The following is an 18,314-nucleotide window of genomic DNA, read 5'->3' as shown; positions in this document are numbered from 1 at the left end:
CCCAACCGGGGTGCCGTCTGACGAGAGCAGAGCAGGGCTGCTGTGTAAAAGGTGCACTTGCACCGCGGTTCATCTCACATCTGATGACGCATCTTTAATATGGGTTGTAACTTGAAAATAATGCTTTATGTATATTTCTGTCGATGGATACACGTGCTGGCTCCTCAGTGATACATTAAAACAAGGATAGTAAAAGAAAAATGTGGGCAAAACTGAACGTGGGCTCTTTGTAAACTGTTCAATGCATGCGAGTGCTGCCGTATGTCCGAATTTGACCAGACATTTTCACTGTCATCACCCGGGTATATTCCCCAGAAGACGCGAGTGAGAACTCGGCCGCACACTGTGAGAAGATCTGTGTCTGTGCGCTCATCCCAGCGCGCAAACGTCTCACAGCACGCAAATATTGAGTTCACACAAAAAGTATGTCAACCTGTCCATCTTGATGAGTATCCAAGCAGACATAGTTATGCCTTAAGTGAACTGTATAGAGTCGAGAAAGATGACACACATCCCTGCATTGGGTCTTAAAGGAGCAGTAGCCTTTACTGCTGTCTGTCAGACAAAAGGACATCACTCACTGTTCTTGATTGAATAGCTTGATTGAATAAAAGAATATAATCTTTTATTTAAACAGTGAAAGATGCAATTATTTTACATTTGATTACTTTATTCAATTTCTCTACCTAAAAACTGTTAGACCTACCTGAAAAACCTGAAAAGCATTGTTTATTTTATCAGTATCTTTGCTCAATAGTGTTTATTTGTGTGCTGCTTGTATTTAAGTTATTTGTTCTTATTTTCTTTATTTTTATTTGACAGTAGTCCTTTTTTCCCTGAACTTTTTCCCTGAACTTTTCCCTGACTTTTCCAAAACCTTTTCCAGGTTTATTCGTTTTTCCAAAACTTTTTTAGGTCTGGAAATTGCTATTTTAAAATTCCTTTTAAATAAAATGACTTTTCCAGGTTTTTCATGACCGTACGAACCCTGTTCTGCATAATTAAGGGCGTGGCCAATCTGCGTTACAGGCGGATAGCAATTTATCCGCTGTCTGTTAGTCATCGAGTCACCTCAGCTCTGCCCATGTCCCGTCTCTTTGCTAATTTTTTGTTATCTGGACGTGACGCACGATGAGGGGTAATGGCAATGACTCGTCTCTGCTTTACACTTAACACTTAACACTTGGTTTTGCCCAAGCAGCGACCTCCCCCTGTTTCTGTTGAAGCCAATACAGAAGTGACTTGAACTGCCATTCATCGACAGGTCATTAGGGACAGGTTCCAGAAGGGAGCAGAATCTCATTCGTTTTCATTATAAAAAAGCCTTAAAGTTTTGCATAATTAAGGGCGTGGTCACTCTGAGTGACAGGTGGATTGTCGTTTGTCTGCTATCTGTTAAGGCTGGAATACACTACACAATTTTTAAAATCTGAACAGATTTTAAAATAACAATAACAGTTGTTGTCCACATTATAGAGAGACTCCTGCTCCACACTTGAATACGTTTTTCTTCCATGGTGGAGTACCGCTTTGTGATCCTGCTGGTCTCCATTTCTTGTTCGTTGATCTTCTTTGGCTTGTAGTCAGTGATTTCCGGTTTCGGTAGCGATGCAACCTATGTGTTCTAAAATCGGCTCAAAATATCAAACATGTTTGACATCCTCTGACTGGATGGAATCAAAATCTGAAGCTAAAAAATCGAAAAAGAGTCTGTGGCCATGATATACTACGCGATTTGTCATGGAATTCGGCTCAAATCTGCAGACTGGCTCTGACTTTGGTCAACTAGCGTCAAATTGTTCAGACTGTAAATCGGGGGAAAATCGGGGCAAACATCGTGTAGTGTATTCCAGCCTTTAGTCATCACTTCATCTCAGCTCCGCCAACCTCCCGCCTCTTTGCCCATTTTCTGTTATCCGGGCATGATGCCAAGATGCAACGGCCAACGTGATCCTACTTTACGCTTAGTTCAATCAGTAAACTTTGAACAGTGACTTTGAACACTAGAGACCAATGTTTGAACAGGCCCGTTACAGTTGTAACTGCAAGGAAAAGAGGGACCAATACATTCTTCAAAATTTCTTTTGTTTATTTTAGAACAGTACGCTATTTTCTTGTGTTCATTTTAGATTGAGATGAGTACATAATGAAGTAATAGTATTTTGTAAAGATTTTTATGGTTTTTAAAAAAATATATATTCCTTCAAAATCACAAAAGAGGGACAACTATTTTCTCTATGAGAACAGGTTCCTCTTCTTAAAGGGATAGTTCACCAAAAAATTCAAATTCTGTCATTAATTACTCACCCTCATGTCATTCAAAATAATAATTCAGCTCTTGGATTTAATCAAATATATTTTAATTTGTGTTCTGAAGATGAACAAAGGTCTTATGGGTTTGAAACAACATGAGGGCGAGCAATTCATGACAGAATTTACACTATCCCTTTAAAGGGGTACTTCAGCACTGGGAAGATTAATCTGTATATAAACTGGGTCATTAATGTTGGAGAAATGTACAATTATTTTTGAATTTGGTGCCTTTTAGACTGAGAAAAGACAGAAAATGTATTTTTGTCTCATGGGTTCGCTGCCCTACGAGGCCTCTCCCAAAGCCACCGCTATTGGATTACCGTGACTGAGTTAGAGAACAGACACTACAATTAAATACTGAAAGTGTCTGCTCAACATAATGAGTGAGTCGCGTGAGTGTCACAGCTCTGACGCTGCAGGAGTCAGATTACATTTACCGTCATGAATGAGCCGAATGATGAGCTCTCGTGATGAGAGCTAAGGTAATTGCGTCCACGCTCTCGGCATAACTTACATTCACAACGTGTGTTCAGTCTGGCGCATTTTCAATTCATGCCTTTGGAAGCTTAACTTTCATAGAAATTAATATGAGAAGTTAAAAGACTTACATTGCTCATCATAGCTCCGTTTACATGAATGCCTGTAGCTGAGAGCTGAGCTCTGAGTGCGATCTCCATCCCCCATGCGCGGGTTCAAAACATGCGGAAATGGCTCCCTCTGCTGGCTGTAGTCTTTAGCTTTTGGCCAAAAATTCCTCCGATGATGCAAATATCGTCAATTTGCGTCATCTGAGGAATTTTTCCAGAAATAAACTACATAAATCACTTGTCTCAGCGGGGATATGAGGGGGGGAAAGCACAATCATTGGAATATACTCCAGGGTTTTTACTGATATAAAGCCATATGCTAATCACTGAAGTAACCTTTTAAGCTTTGCATCTTAAATTGAGTTTTAACTCAAGGGAATAACCCACGAGAGTTCATTCTTCATTCTTTTCCCTTTTGGACAAAAACAAACATCACTGGGGCAAAACTCCCTAGGGCTACGGGGAAATGGCTCATGTGACTGCTCCGCTCTTTCAAAAACAACATTATGTACATTATCTCACCCAGCCAGAGGGGGTCACAAACTGACCGTCCAACGTCCTGGTGCTCTTATTAAGAAAAATATGAAAACTTTCTGAATGCATTTCTTTCTTTTATGAAGTGATCCATTTCATAATTTCAACATTAAACTTTTGCATGACTGTCTTTTTTTCAAGTATCAAACTTCTTTGTCTGATGCTGATTAAATCTTTGTTACTTGATGGTGTAATGCACTTCTTGTGTCATTGGTGTCATTGCACAGTTCCAATTGTTACTGTTTGAGGAACATTTAAAAGCTTAAGTTCAAAATGTAAAGATTTCTATTGCAAGAATTGCACTAGAAAAAAGCTTTGTACAGCGTTCAATAAAAAAACAAGCTGCTACAGCACTGTAAATCAAAGGCTGTCTTAGCAAAGATTAAAAGAAAAGGACATCATCCAGCAGAACTTTAAGGATTTCGAAATTCACTATTTTTTCTATCCCAGGGGTCAATCAGCTTCCTGAGCTCACATTGCTGCCTTCCTACCATTGTCTTTCGGCATAAACAAAAACCCGAAACCTGCCTAATGATGCAGGATCTTGTTAAGATGACCAGTCCAACTTGATATTATGTCATTTTGTGAATCCCTTGTGTAAATATCTGATTTACATACTGTAAATAGTGGTGACTGTTTGAATAAGTGAGAACTGCTGTTGTTGAGTGTTTGCCGTCCTCTCTTACCCTGGATGTTGTAGAGACGGAGAGTGTGTATGATGTGTGTGAAGGTAGTGGTGACTTCAGAAAACAGCGGCCCTTTAGTGACTCGAACCACCGGCGGTTGATGGGGAGAATAATTCTGTGTGAGAAAGAGAGAGAATCAATGTGAATCAAATCACACTCATAAAATCCAAGAGCAGAGCTACCAAACACACTGCATGACAAAACTGCCTGATGCCCCGATGAAAGACTGAGATGGGCTCTTGTGAGCTTTCCCAGAGTTCCCTGTGAGCAGTGACCAAACTCTAGTCAGCTGAATGACACACAGTGATGTTACAAGTTTCAATGAATCTTTACAAAAAATACATTTTTCCAGAAAACCCTCATATAAAGAATTAATGGATTACAGGAATAGTAACACAACATTTAAATATTCTAATTATTGATGTTAGTGAATGAAAACCCAGTATTTCCTGCACCTCTATTCAGCAGTAGCAAATTATTTCTATGTAAAAATAAAATATAATAATAATAAAATTACTACAATAATGTCACATCAAAGTTTAGTTTTTGGACTTTTAGTTTGTTAGTGTTAACTGTTTCTCATTGTTGTTCCCTTGGTTTCCAATTGACCTATCGGTAAGCCCCTCCCCACCAACGCAGATGAGCCAATAGCAGTTGAGCATCAGTTGCACGGGCAACTTGGACATCTTTAGGTTTCAGCGCCATAGAGACACATTGGAAAATCTGAAGCTCTCATCAGTTTGATGGTAATTCTGCTACAAAAAAATTAAAACAATGTTCCTGGGGTACTGTAAAACTGATTCCAGGTATCCTGAGAGGATTTTTTTTGGTTGTCATACTCTTATTAACTTATGATTAAAGTTAGTGATAGGTAACCAACTGTTCTCACGTCATGTAAGGTGTCAGTTAAATCAGAAACATTTCAGTGCATCTCTCCATATTAAGATGGTTATGTAAGATGGTTAGCCAGCAGCCATATCACCCTGTAGCCCAAGACTGGTTTCCCACTGAAGCTAAGCAGGGCTGAGCCTGATCAGTACCTGGATGGGAGACCAAATGGGAAAACCAGGTTGCTGCTGGTAGAGGTGCTAGTGGGTGCTCACCCTGTGGTCTGTGTGGGTCCTTATGCCCCAGTATAGCGATGGGGACACTCTACTGACAATGAGCACCGTCTTTCGGATGAGACGTTAAACCGAGGTCCCGACTCTCTGTGGTCGTTAAAAATCCCAGGATGTCCTTCGATAAAGAGTAGGGGTGTAACCCCGGCATCCTGGCCAAATTTGCCCATTGGCTCCTGTCCATCATGGCCTCCTAACAATCCCCATATCCTGATTGGCTTAATCACTCTGTCTCCTCTCCACCAATCAGCTGGTGTGTGTGGTGGGCGTTCTGGCGCAAAATGGCTGCCGTTGCATCATCCAGGTGGGCGCTGCACATTGGTGGTGGTTGAGGAGATTCCCCCCTTCTATATGTAAAGCGATTTGGGTGTCTAGAAAAGCGCTATATAAATGTAATGAATTATTATTATTATTATTATTATTATTATGTAAATTAATTTAACCTAACCCTGTGGTACATAAACAGTGTTGATCCTGGAGGTTATCTGCGATCGTAATGAGGCTTCTCCTCATATTCTTCTTTATCGTTTAGTTTGTTTTTCTAAACATTTTTGATATTTCTGTGAGTTTAAATATGTTTAAGGTCTACATTATCTGTCTTACTATAGTTAAGGGACCCCTATTTTGATGGGTATTATAGTTTACGGGTAGTGAAAGGTAGAGCTCGCATGCAGTTTATCGGGGTTGTTTTGCAGATACAGATTTACCAGTAATAAAACTGCACCCACGAAAAGGCACATGGTCTGTATATATTAGTTTATTGTTAGTTGTATGAGTGTTTTTGTGTAATTTGCTGTGTATGTTACTGATAATGCAGCAGAGAGAGAGAGTGAGTTTGTGAATGAGATGTTAATTTTGTTTGTTCAGCTCTTACGGGGATTTTTTTGGAGTGAAAAACAATGTAATAAACTTCATAAACCATCAGTAAAGTTTGGTCATCATTCAGACGGGGTATACGCTACATTTTGTGTCCAAGACACAGCAAATCCGTTTGTTTGTCCGAGTTAGCAACAGTAACTACGGCTTCCCGATAATTGTGTTCACCTTTGTCTTGTTTAGTTTCTATTGTTTTTTTTTTTTGTTTAGTTCATTGTCCTGTTTTGACTTTGCTGTTATGCTTAACTGTAAAGTTTTCTCCTGTACCCAGTTATGTTTCAGTGTTGGTTTGTTTTCTTAGTTTTGTTAGATAAATAAATTATTACCACAATATTTATACATGGAATACTAGATTCTAGAAAACAACGGTAAAAACTGATTAACACAGGCTCATCCGGGTAATTGTCACTGGAGTTTGTGCTTTAAACTTGCTCAGAATGCTTTTTGCATTTGTTGTTTTAATAAAATATTAAATATTGACATCAATATTTTGAGTGTAGTTATTTAATTATGTCATAAAATGGTTAGTTCCAGTCAATAGTAGTTAGTAGTTTTAGTCAATAAAACACGGCTATGACCACTTCACCCAACAGTTCTGTGTATCACTACACAACATCCTTAGCAACCACTCTTAGCAACGTAAACATGTTTGTTCTCACTGATATTGTTAATTGAAGCTTACTGTATAATGCAGAGTATTGTATTGTGATCCAGAGATCAAGCGAGCAAGTGTATTACCTACATTTAATTTGATCATTTTACTTCAGGGTTTCCCCGTGCCCTGACACTGACAGCGCTAGTCAATGTATCTGTGTACACAATGAGTAGTTTAAGTAAGGGGTAATCCACGGCTAGCCATGCATTAAAGGAATTGAATGCACGGCATAGAGGCGAAGAACCGCCCGACGCGAAGTGGAGGGTGGTTGCCTCTAGGTCCGCACTTTAGCGCCAACACGGGTGTCAATCCTCTGTAAGTGCAGACATTGTGAATATAAGAGATTTATTGTATACCAGCTTCACTGCGGAACTTTGTGAGATAGTGTTTATTGAATGAGTGACAGTGTTTAGTGATTATAAAGGGATAAAACTTTTGTTTTTCATTCTTGACAAGCGGCCACATACACGCTTCAATACAGTGACCCATCCGCATATACATGTGGGATTCACGCAAAAAATGTGATGATATTATAAATTTCGTAATCGGGCTAATAAAAATGTCAGGACAACACGATTCCTGGCTGCATGACATTATCCACGGATCACTAAATCTTTTTTAAGTTTTAAGGACCACTATATCGAGCCCAACCTTTAGTTTAAACTGATAATCGTTTGCTCTACTCACGTTTTCCTCTATTAACCCCAGTCACGCAGCAGCTCTTCTGCCACCCAGCCTCGGCTGAGGGGGCCTGTTCCGGCGGGAAAGTGACGTCGATGCATACGCTCTATTTGATGTACCATAAACTCTACTGTAAAGGTGCACAACTCGCCATTGCTTTGCCTAGAGCACTGTGTTTCTCACTCACACACACATGAGAGCGCAAAGAGCAAAGAGAACATGTTCTAAAGTCTTAGCAAATCATGCAGAATCGATGCGCTACATGTGAAAGATATTCTTTGTTGTATTTTCCTGTCAAAATAAGCTTTTAAGAACAAGCAGAAGCTATGCTGGTTTCTCAGGTAGAGGGCAGGGTTAATGCTCAAACCTATTGGCTGGTGATCATCTATTACTTCTATCACTGTTTTGATTTCAGCGAATCAGTTCGGGGCGAACGCAGACAACGTGATTAATAATCATGAGCCCAGAAGCTCATCAATCCTTAGTGTGTTGTATATTGTTATTAGTAGTAAAATCAGTAGTAGTATTACTATCTTATTAATAATTACTAATATCTATTACTATTATCATTTTTTACAGAAACACTGAATGACATAAAAAAGCATTGTAGGGGGAAAGCTTGAGCTGTGGTGCTCATGAGCCTAATCATGATTCTAGCCTAATCTTGATTCCTATACATCTCTCTACTACTATAGCTATAAATATATGTAGAAAAAAGTAACCCAACAAAAAATGCAAGATATAGAATATCTGATTAACCGAAGAAATAATACAAAATGTATAGTACTTACTGTTGCTTCTTTGTCAGGCAGGAACAGGTAGGCGCCACTCTTGTCTTTATTGCTGGTGGTGCCGTACCAAACAAACTCAACTTTGACCTGGTGCTCTGAGTCATCGTCCTTCAACCTCATTTTCTGCAAACAAGAGATGTTTTCTGAACGTTACACAGAGTCATTCCTAAACATATCACCGTATGACAAAGCAGAAGTCAATGCTCTAACCTCTAAAAGGCCTGAAGCTGTAGAGATAGTGAGTTTGAGGTGAGGATTTTCAATGTGCACGGAAGCTACATCGTCTTGGTAGAACTGTCGGAAATGCTCCAGCTTACTGACTGAGATGCGGCTGCCTTCCTGAACAAACATGTACTTAGCAGCTTCTGTCCTTGGCTCCATTCCTTCCATCAGCTGGTACACGCTCAGACCAAGAGGAGCAGCGTGAGCCACAAAAGACAACTGCCGAGGAGTAAACGAACACATTTAAAGACACCATGAAATGGCCTGAAGAGCATTTAGATGACCTCATCCTAACAGACATGACTAGTTTGAAGAATCTACAATCTTCACATTGAGCTTTTCCATACATTATACCAGAAACGCTGTGATATGATGCACCGATGTAGCAGACCTCACCTGGAAGACGTCGGCAGCAGCATGAGTGGCATCAGTCCACACTGCACTGACTTGAGCGCGGACCACATGACCAAGAGCATTAAGCACACGCACGTTAGGAGTATTCACGTACACTGTTACCATGGATGTCCTGGCCTGCTCTATGGGGTTGGAAAATACCAGCAACCTAGAGACAGCAAAAAAAAATGATGAAGCATTTTCTGCCACAGATTCTGCTGCCTCTAATTTATAACACATGTACCATGAGGCCATTCTCAGGAACTCAATGTTAGTCTGCTATAAAGCACAACAAAAACATTGATTTTGCTTTTGAGGAATTTAATAAATTGATTTGTTTTGCATTACCTTGGTTTTTCACTAACTTCCAGAACAGTTTTGCGAGGTAGGGTATCTTGGGATGGCTGAACGTCATCCTGTAAAACAGAACCAGCAAAAAATTTGACATGCAGATGGCTATTTCCAAGTTTTGGAGTTGAAGTCAGCATATTGTGTATATGCTGTATGATCACTCACCATCTGAAGAAATGGATTTGAAGGATCATGGCTGTATGTTTGTTTGTCCTTCAGCACCAACCAATGAGCTGAGCTCACAATAATTCGCTTCAGGTTCAGCATAGAGTGAAACAACCTTAAAAAAAGATCATTATGTTTCTACAGCACAGAATGTATGTTCCAGAATTCCTGGGTAAATTAAACAAAAAAATTACAAAAGCAGTAATGCAATTCACTATGGATGCTTGCTATATCAGCAACCAGAATGGATATTAGTTTCAATTATTATGCTGGTCTGTTTTGCCTGATAATATCAGAAAATAAGATTTAATATTATATAATATAATAATTTTTTATTTTTTTTTACCAGAAAGTCATATTATTAGACATTTTAAAGACCCCCTGTGGTTAAAATAAAGTTTTTAATGGTGTTTATTAGGGCTGTCAATCGATTCAAATATTTAATCACGATTAATCGCATACTGTCACGAGTTGACACGCGATTAATTTAATCACACATTTTTATCAGTTCTAAATGTACCTTAAAGGATAACTCTGGGGAATTTTTAAGTTTATCTTGATCGTTATACCTTTGTGAGTACAGTCAATAAAATAAAAAACCGAACCGGATTGGTGCTTGCAACACGGAGTTATTACAGTTAATGCCCAGAGCCCCCCCTCAGCTATAACGGCATTGTTTAAATTCATCTAAACTGTGTGTTAGATGGCTAGCTGTATCTCGCGCTGAAGTCCTATGGGAACTCAACGGTAGCCGGAAAAAAAGTCAAATAGTCCAGTTGGGAAGAGTGTAGTGTGTGTAAAGCATGATTATTTTATTACTGCACTTCTTTCCTCAAGCCATATTTGCCCAACTGGAAGGATAAATAAAGTTTGCATTACATCCACAGTGGTTGCACCCGTCTTCAACCACGGAATGGCATTTTTCTTCAACCGCTCGCTGCGTTGTGTGACTTGTGTCTGTGTAAGCTAGTCATCCTTGTCAAAGCATTTGCTGCAAATTTTCGAATTCTGTTACCACAATTCGGAAAGGCACAAACGCGAACCATTTCTTCTTCATTTGTGAGTCCGATCGGATCATCACTCTAGTTTGGTGTCACTTTAGTTCGAACCAGTTCACCAAAATCGGACTGAATCATTCTAATCGGATCGCGTCTCTAATCAGCGCTGATCCCACAAGTTACTTTAGTTGCTCACTTTCTGACATGAGTGACAGTCCCTCTGAATAGAAATAAACTAATGTTTTGAAGTATATGTTGTAACTCCAACCGTTCACTGAACTGTTTTGCTGAGAGATCTGATGAACTCATGAGCAGCTGATACTGAGCATGCGCGTGTAACTGAACGTGCAGCGGTTCTCGGATCAGCAGTACATAATCGAAAACTGTCTCTTTCAGACACGTTCAATACTGAGAACCGACGAGCCGATGAGCAGAGCCTCTTTACACACACAACGCTCTACCCAACTTGACTATTTGCTTTTTTCTGGCTACAACGGCGTTCCCACGGGACTTCAGCGCGAGTAACAGAGATTACAGCTAGCCGTCTAAAACCGGTGAATTTAAACAGTGGCTAAGAGGCTAAACTCATCTCGTTGTCATGTAAGGGACCTGTTCATGTTGGACGGACATTTTAATTGCATCTTGTGTCTGTTAAGAGGCACAAAGACACCCTTTACGTCTATGCCCCCAAAGCTGCCGTTTTAGCTGAGTTGGGGCTCTGGGCATTAACTGTAACAGCTCCGTGTTGCAAGCACTAATCCGGTTCGTTTTTTTTCTTCTATAGACTGTAATTACTTAAAAATTCCCCGGAGATGTCCTTTAAATTAATATGTTTCAAGTTTTTAATACTCTAATCAACATGGGTATGGACAAATATGCATGCTTTATGCAAATGTACATTTATTATTAGTGTAACCATACTCAGAGCATGAAGACTAGACATGTATCAAATGTCATAAATGTTTTTCAAAGAACTTGTTCATGTCTCTTAAGCCTAAGCTTAAAAATTCAGAATAAGCAGTGATTTTGCTCATTTTAAGAATATAAATAAAGGGCGTTTTACACTGGCAGTTTAGTTCAGAACAGGACAATGAAAAATTGGTAATGTGAAAGCTGTCATGCGGACCTGGGAGCGCACCAGTACCACACCATACCTGGAGGAGGTCCATATTCCACGAGTAGGAATATAGTGTGCCCCTTTAAGAGCTGGAATAGTGTGGCCCCTTTAAGAGCTTGAATATACTGTGGCCTCTTTAAGAGCTGCACGGTCCCTATAGAACTGCCGGTATTTTGTGTGTGTGCGTGCTGAACTGTGCCGCGAATCACACGAACAGTGTGAGAAACACAGACTCGAGAGCACTCGTTCAGAAAAGTAACCTGCGTATTCATTTTAGCCGATCGTAATGTATTTAGTTCAATAAAACACATGTACTCTAATTGGTGATGGTGTTAATGATTTACCTCAGACATGAGTGAGAGTGAGCTTCAGTGCATCGCGCTCGGACTGCAGAGAATGTGCTCAGAGTAAAAACTCAATTTTCTTTCGACCTGGAGTCCAATAAAAGTGAAGCAGAAAATATGGTAGCTTATGTAGGCTATAACTGCAGTTGTTTCAGAGTAATTGTTAACCCTTTTCTTTTACTATTAATGTTTGCTGCTGCATCCTTCACGTCTATGGCTGATCTCAATGTCTCCAACTACGGGCCATGGATCAAACAGAAAATGCGCACTGCGTTAATCGCGAGTTAATAAAATGAGTGCTGTTAAAATGAATTTGCGTTAACACGTTATTAACGCTTTCATTTGGAAAGCCCTAGTGTTTATATGTCTGTGTGGTGTTTTTAATATGCTTTCAGACAAACCATATGCAAATTCTTAATTCAACACCATTGCTGAGTATTTTCTCCATAAATATCCAGTGAAACAAAGCCCGTCTTTTCTCCGGAAAAAAATGCGTTCGGGGGGGTAAAATGTGTGTTATTTTGGTAAGGTTGCCTGCAGAAATTCGAATTCCTGGGTCTATATTGCACATAATTGAGGTCGCTTCAACCCGCGGACATGGAAAACAACCCGCGGGAAAACCGCAGACTTGTCAACACAGTGCAGTTGCAGTTGTTATGCGTCGCTCCATTGTTCTGATTGGTTGTAGGTCTATCCAATTGAAGTCTTTCCTGGTTCGGTTGAGACACGTCCTATAATTACAGCCAAGTTGAGCAGTATCAGACTCATATTCTGTCAAGACTTGAGTATGACCACGTCAGGCTAGCGATGCAAGGGAGTCTTAAGAGAAGCCACACTGATAATTATTTCTCTGTTGATACGAAAAATCATGTACATTTAGCAATATAAAGTGTGAATTGTGTCTATAATGTATATAATGATGTTATACTGAACTTTATGCCTTTTCCACTGACGTTCTTTGACGTCAATAGGATGCTGATTTTTAGAAGGGAGACTGTGATGGCTGTTATGTGACCAACATTGTAAAGAGCGATACCATTGTGCAGGGTTTACTACAGTAAAGTTGAGTGAGTAGATCTCTGAGCTGGTGTGAGTGATTGAGGCGGGGGTAATTTGCATAATCATGGGTCCGAGTATACTAAATGAAGCAAGGGTTTAGAGTTATATTCAAACTATTTTAATACATGAAGAATTTTTTTTCACAGAAAAAACGTTTAAATATGCCATTTTGGTGATAAAAGATGAGTTTTAAAGACTAACATGGTTAACCAAACAGTTAACTGGAGCAATTGACTTTCCTAGTATTTTTTTTCCTACTATAGAAGTCAATGGTTCCAGTTAACTGTTTGGTTACTGATATTCTTCAAAATATCTTTCCTTGTGTTCAGCTGAAGAAAGAAATTCATACAGGTTTGAAACAACTTGAGGGTGAGTAACGAATGACAGAATTTTCATTTTAAAGTGAACTATCCCTTTAAGGTCATATAAAGTAATATTTTGGAGATTGTGGGTTTTAAAAGTTAATCTGGCCTTGCAACCAAAAGGTTCTAAACTACCGTTCAAATGTTTGGGGTCAGTAGAATTTTTTCCTTTTTTGTGAAATACATTAATATACAGCAAGGATGCATTAAATGGATCAAAAGTGATAGTAAAGTCACTATTTCTCTCCCTATTTTTCACAATTTTCAATTTCACATAAATACTGTTCTTTTGAACTTGTGAACCAAAGAATCCTGGAAAAAAAAGATCAAGGTCAACATTGGTAATAATAAGAAATGTTTTGAGCTGGAGTAGTGATGCTGAATGTGAATCATATGTGAATATTGGAGATAGGTGGCTTAAGAAACTTAACACCAGTTTGCTCCAGGGTAACGGTGACTAAAGCGAGAGGGTTAAATAAGAGAGTGTATATTACCTCTATCTATCTCACATCCTTTTTCTTCACAACACATTTCACATCCACACATCTCAGGTCTATGTTTTAAGGAAGATGTGCTACCTGGTTCCATAGTCCACAACCACCCAGTCTTTGCCCGTGCCTGTGATTGCATCGTGGTGCTGGAAGAGACCTAGATTACGTCTGGCTTCTGTCAGTAACTTGTAATTATCCACTGCAGGGTAATCACTGCTCTGGCCGTACTTCTGAATGTTGGCCAAGGTCAGAGAGTAGAGGACCTCAGCTGCCCTGCGGAAAAACATCAAGTGACATATGAAACTCCCTCCTTCTCAAGATCAAAAGTTCCCTCAAATCCATACTGTTAAAAGAATACATCTGGCATGAAAGTACCTCCTGTATTAGGCTAATGTTCACATTACAGGAAAAGCAAGACAACTCTGCTTTGGTCCCCATTGTGTTGGGAGTGTCGGAACGCTCCCACAATGGAGAACAACAATAAAACCAGAATCTCTCCACATTATGGCAATAATACGGGTGTCATCTCTCTGAAGAATGACCTTCTCAAATGTTCTACAGGATATGAAAATCTATAGCTGGGCGAACCCACAAAACCTGTTGGAAATGAGTCATATTTCACATCTGGAAATAAAGAAATTAATATTGAATATTTCTAAAAGGTTTCAGTCCAGTTGCGAAGGCTCTGCATATCCAAGCCATTCGAGGACTCACTGATTATTATTAACAATATAAATTACTATAAATTCAGTAGGCTTGAGGTGTACTATAAAACTTACATGATACATGTGTTAGTGACATGTATGTTAATTTATTTTTATTTATGTGACTCAACTCAATTCATCTTTATATAGCACCATTAAAAACAACAAATGTTGACAAAGGTGCTGCACATTATTTTCAAAAATCAGCAAAATATATCTGCCAAAAGATGGCAATTTTTCTGTAGAAAAAAAAAAATCTGTAGTTTCGGGTATGTGGATGCACAGCAGCTTTAGCGTCTGTGCTCTGTTGTTATGTATCATCATCACTGTCCTGCGTTCTCATTGGTTTGCTGGCATATGTGGGATTTAATAAGTTGCATAAAATGTGAGCAGATTGCTCGCATAAGAGGAAAAATGTAATGCAATGTTTAAAAAAAAGAAAGTCTTATTTTCTTCATAGGGAAATTTATTTTTAACAAAAACTGTTGAAGACAGACCTACTGTAAGCAGACCTGCAACTATTCCAGGCTGTTAATCGAAGTTTATGTGTTTGTTAAAGTCATCAATTTGCATTATTTCAACTTAATTTTTAAAAGAATAATAAAAAATGTACTATACATTTATTCTAATGATATTTTATTTTAATTAAAATAGGCTACTAATATTTATTATATTATACTTATTTTTAGTTCTTAATAAAAAAAACTAAAAAAAAAAAAACTTCTGGCATACATTTAAATTGATGCCTGCCTTGGTGGTTCTTAGTTTCTCTGAAGCGTGTCCTCAGCCGATGCGCTGTACTGTTTAAAGATAAAGCATTAAGTTTATGCAACATTATAGTGCCACCTAACGAAATTACAAAAATACAGAATATTTTGTTATAATGCACCTTCTGCGTGCCACGTCTGACTCAACTCAAACACAACTCAACAGCTTTTACGGGTGCTTTTGAAGGCATCAACAGGTAAAGTTGGACTACTTTGAATAAATGGTCAAATATATTAGGACACTTTTAGCTGTGTTGCTATGCGTCATGATTGTAAGCAACTGAGCAGCTAACACTCTGCCTAGAGCAAAACTCACATACATGCAAGACATACCGCGTCACCCAGCATACCCGGGTAAAAAAAAAAAAAGTCACCGCCACGGATACATACAAATACACTGAACAAAATTATAAAAGCAACACTTTTGTTTTTGCCCCCATTTTTCATGAGCTGAACTCAAGGCAGCTCTCTACACAACTCAACTCTACACAAAAGGCCTCTCATATATTGTTCTGTGTTAGTGAGCACTTCTCCTTTGCCGAGATAATCCATTTACCTTTCAGGTGAGGCATATCAAAATGCTGATTAGACATCATGATTATTGCACAGGTGTGCCTTTGACTGGCTATAATAAAAGGCCACTCTAAAATGGGCAGTTTTACTTTATTGGGGGGTCCGGGTGAGTCCAAAAAAGTAAGTAACTGGTGTGACTACTATTTGCCTCAAGCAGTGCAAAACATGCCAGTTGTCTTGGGCCCCATTTAAACTGCATGGTTCAAGTGACCCAATTCCGATTTTTTTCCTCTCATGTGGCACAGATCGGATATGACGTGAACGTGTAAGCAGTAAAAAAACGCATGAATTCCCATATCCTCAGATCGGATTCAGGCCTCACTCATAAGTGGTAATAAATCCGATATGATTCCGATGCGTGCATTAGCGTCTGCCATGTAAGCGGTCAAATCGGATATCCCCCAGTAAATGCAAGTCGTAAGTCAGTGAAAAAAGGAAGGAGGCGAATGACGTCAACTCAGGTGCGAATGACGTCAAACTGCGATCCAGTGTTGCCAAGTCCGCGGTTTTCATGCGGAATTGGGCTACTTTAACACAGTTTTGAGTTGCAATTGGACGGGTTTTGTTGTGAAAACCTGGCAACCCCATCAAGGGCTCTCCTCTTTTTCTCTGTCTTAAAAGAGAAATGTTTTGCCAACTTTAAAGATGTGTTGAACAGTGCAGACAGCAAAACATTGTGCAATCATTTTGTCTGTGTCCATTGCATATCGCGCTGTTTTACTTCCTTTCACCGGTTAAGAACGTCTTGGGCTGTTTTCCCAGTGTACAGTATAAATGCAAATATCGGATACGGGTCGCTTTTGAAAAGATGATGTAAGCGGGTCGTCAAAAAAATCGGATATAGTCACCAAATCGGAATTGTGCATCAAGACCTTCAGTGTAAATGCAGCCTTAGTTTTTTATTGGTTGTCGTTAAAAAGTCACTATGACCTCTCACCTGAGTGCATTAGAAAACTCCAGTGATATTTCACAATAATCCATAGTTTAAATGAGTTTTTTTTTCTTCTTTCAAATAGACCTTTGAAGTGAGATGAGCCTAGATTCAGCAGATCAAAAACATTTCTGTATATGGTTCACAGACAGTAGATACAAGATTGAAAATGCAGTACATGCGACCTACATACCACACATCAAACACACATCTGCTTTCTGCACCCGCAAGAACAGCCAAACACTGACTTTAATAATTAATTTAACATGAAATGACCTTGGACTGAATATCTCTAATCAATCTACTGTGTGTGTCTGTGTGTGTGAAACTGAGCAGAGCTGAACAAAGTCCTATTTGCAGTGTGAAAGAAGCCATCGTGTAGAACGGGGAACAGTTTAACAACTGCATACTGATGGAAACTGTCTCCTGCCTACATTTAGACACCCATCAAAATGCAAATACCGTGTTAAATAGAGTTCTCCGCATCCGCACGCTGAAGGTGTACCCAATCTATTCACTTGTGTGATCAAGTACAGCCGTCTTTGAGAGGACAGGGTATACAGACGTACAATACAGTCAGTAAATAATGGATATTTATATCCTTATCACGGTCTTGCAGTAAACAATGAAATGCAGGGCAGCCACTGAGACACACACACACACAGTCAAATATCTAGTTAGTAAGGTAATAATAATAATAATAGATTTTATTTATAACGCACTTTTCATTCCAAAGAATCTCAAAGTGCAAAGTAGTTTTTGTAGCATTTAAGTTTAGGTATTGGGTAGGATTAAGGGATGTAGAATAAGGTCATGAAGAATAAGGCATTAATATGTGCTTTTTTTAAGTACTAATAAACAGCCAATTGTTAGAGTTAGCTCCAGCAGGAAGGCACAGACAGGAACAGGTATATCTCAAAAGGAAGTCTTTAATGAATACTACTTGGAAGAGCATACAGGGCTCAAACTCAAAGTCAAACAAGAAGACACTCAGGTAAGATAACGGTAGTATAACGGTGAAATAACGGTGACCAGACAAACACAGAGTGAACAAGAGGAACTTAAATACAAACACTGAGGACTAAGATAACCAGGGGAACAGGTGACACAGATGACTAAACACAACTGAACAGAACTAGACTAACGAGGATAACTATGGGAACAGAAAAGTGGCGGGAAACTGAACAAAGGAGCATGTGACAACTCAAACCCGGAAGTGCAGGCCAGGGGCAAAAACACAGAAACAGACCAGACATGTAACACCAATATCCTAGTAATATGCATGCTAATAAGCAACTAGTTAATAACTGAACCCTAAAGTGTTACGAAAAAAATCTATTAAAATGATACTACTATGGGATTTCACCCTAAAAACATGGGATATCATATACTACCATGGGAAATAAATAAAAAAACATGGCATATTAACAAAGATTGACAACTTTATGGTACATAAAAAAATAATAATAATAATATATAAATAAAAAATAATAGAGATTAATAACATAAAATAATATAAAAATATATATATTTTTTATGGTGCGTTCATTTAATTTTATTTCAGTTTTAGCTGTAGTAATTTTGGTACTTCGCCTT

At 38.9% G+C, this 18,314-nt stretch overlaps 1 protein-coding gene across 1 annotated transcript in view; it reads right to left on the bottom strand.

Moving 5' to 3' along the window:
* The window catches only part of man2a1 (mannosidase, alpha, class 2A, member 1), a 129,371-nt gene that overhangs the window by 30,229 nt on the left and 80,828 nt on the right, over window positions 1–18,314 (bottom strand). Inside the window, exons 10-16 of the mRNA XM_067437845.1 lie at window positions 13,831–14,016; window positions 9,373–9,487; window positions 9,205–9,272; window positions 8,860–9,025; window positions 8,452–8,682; window positions 8,242–8,364; window positions 4,121–4,235 (exon numbers count right to left, since the gene is read on the bottom strand). Coding sequence (XP_067293946.1) covers window positions 4,121–4,235; window positions 8,242–8,364; window positions 8,452–8,682; window positions 8,860–9,025; window positions 9,205–9,272; window positions 9,373–9,487; window positions 13,831–14,016 — 1,004 coding nt within the window. The remainder of the gene's footprint in view (window positions 1–4,120; window positions 4,236–8,241; window positions 8,365–8,451; window positions 8,683–8,859; window positions 9,026–9,204; window positions 9,273–9,372; window positions 9,488–13,830; window positions 14,017–18,314) is intronic.

Source organism: Pseudorasbora parva, chromosome 3, assembly GCF_024679245.1.
Source record: "Pseudorasbora parva isolate DD20220531a chromosome 3, ASM2467924v1, whole genome shotgun sequence".
In the NCBI taxonomy this organism is placed as follows: Eukaryota; Metazoa; Chordata; class Actinopteri; order Cypriniformes; family Gobionidae; genus Pseudorasbora; species Pseudorasbora parva.
This window is presented reverse-complemented; position numbering and strand designations above follow the sequence as displayed.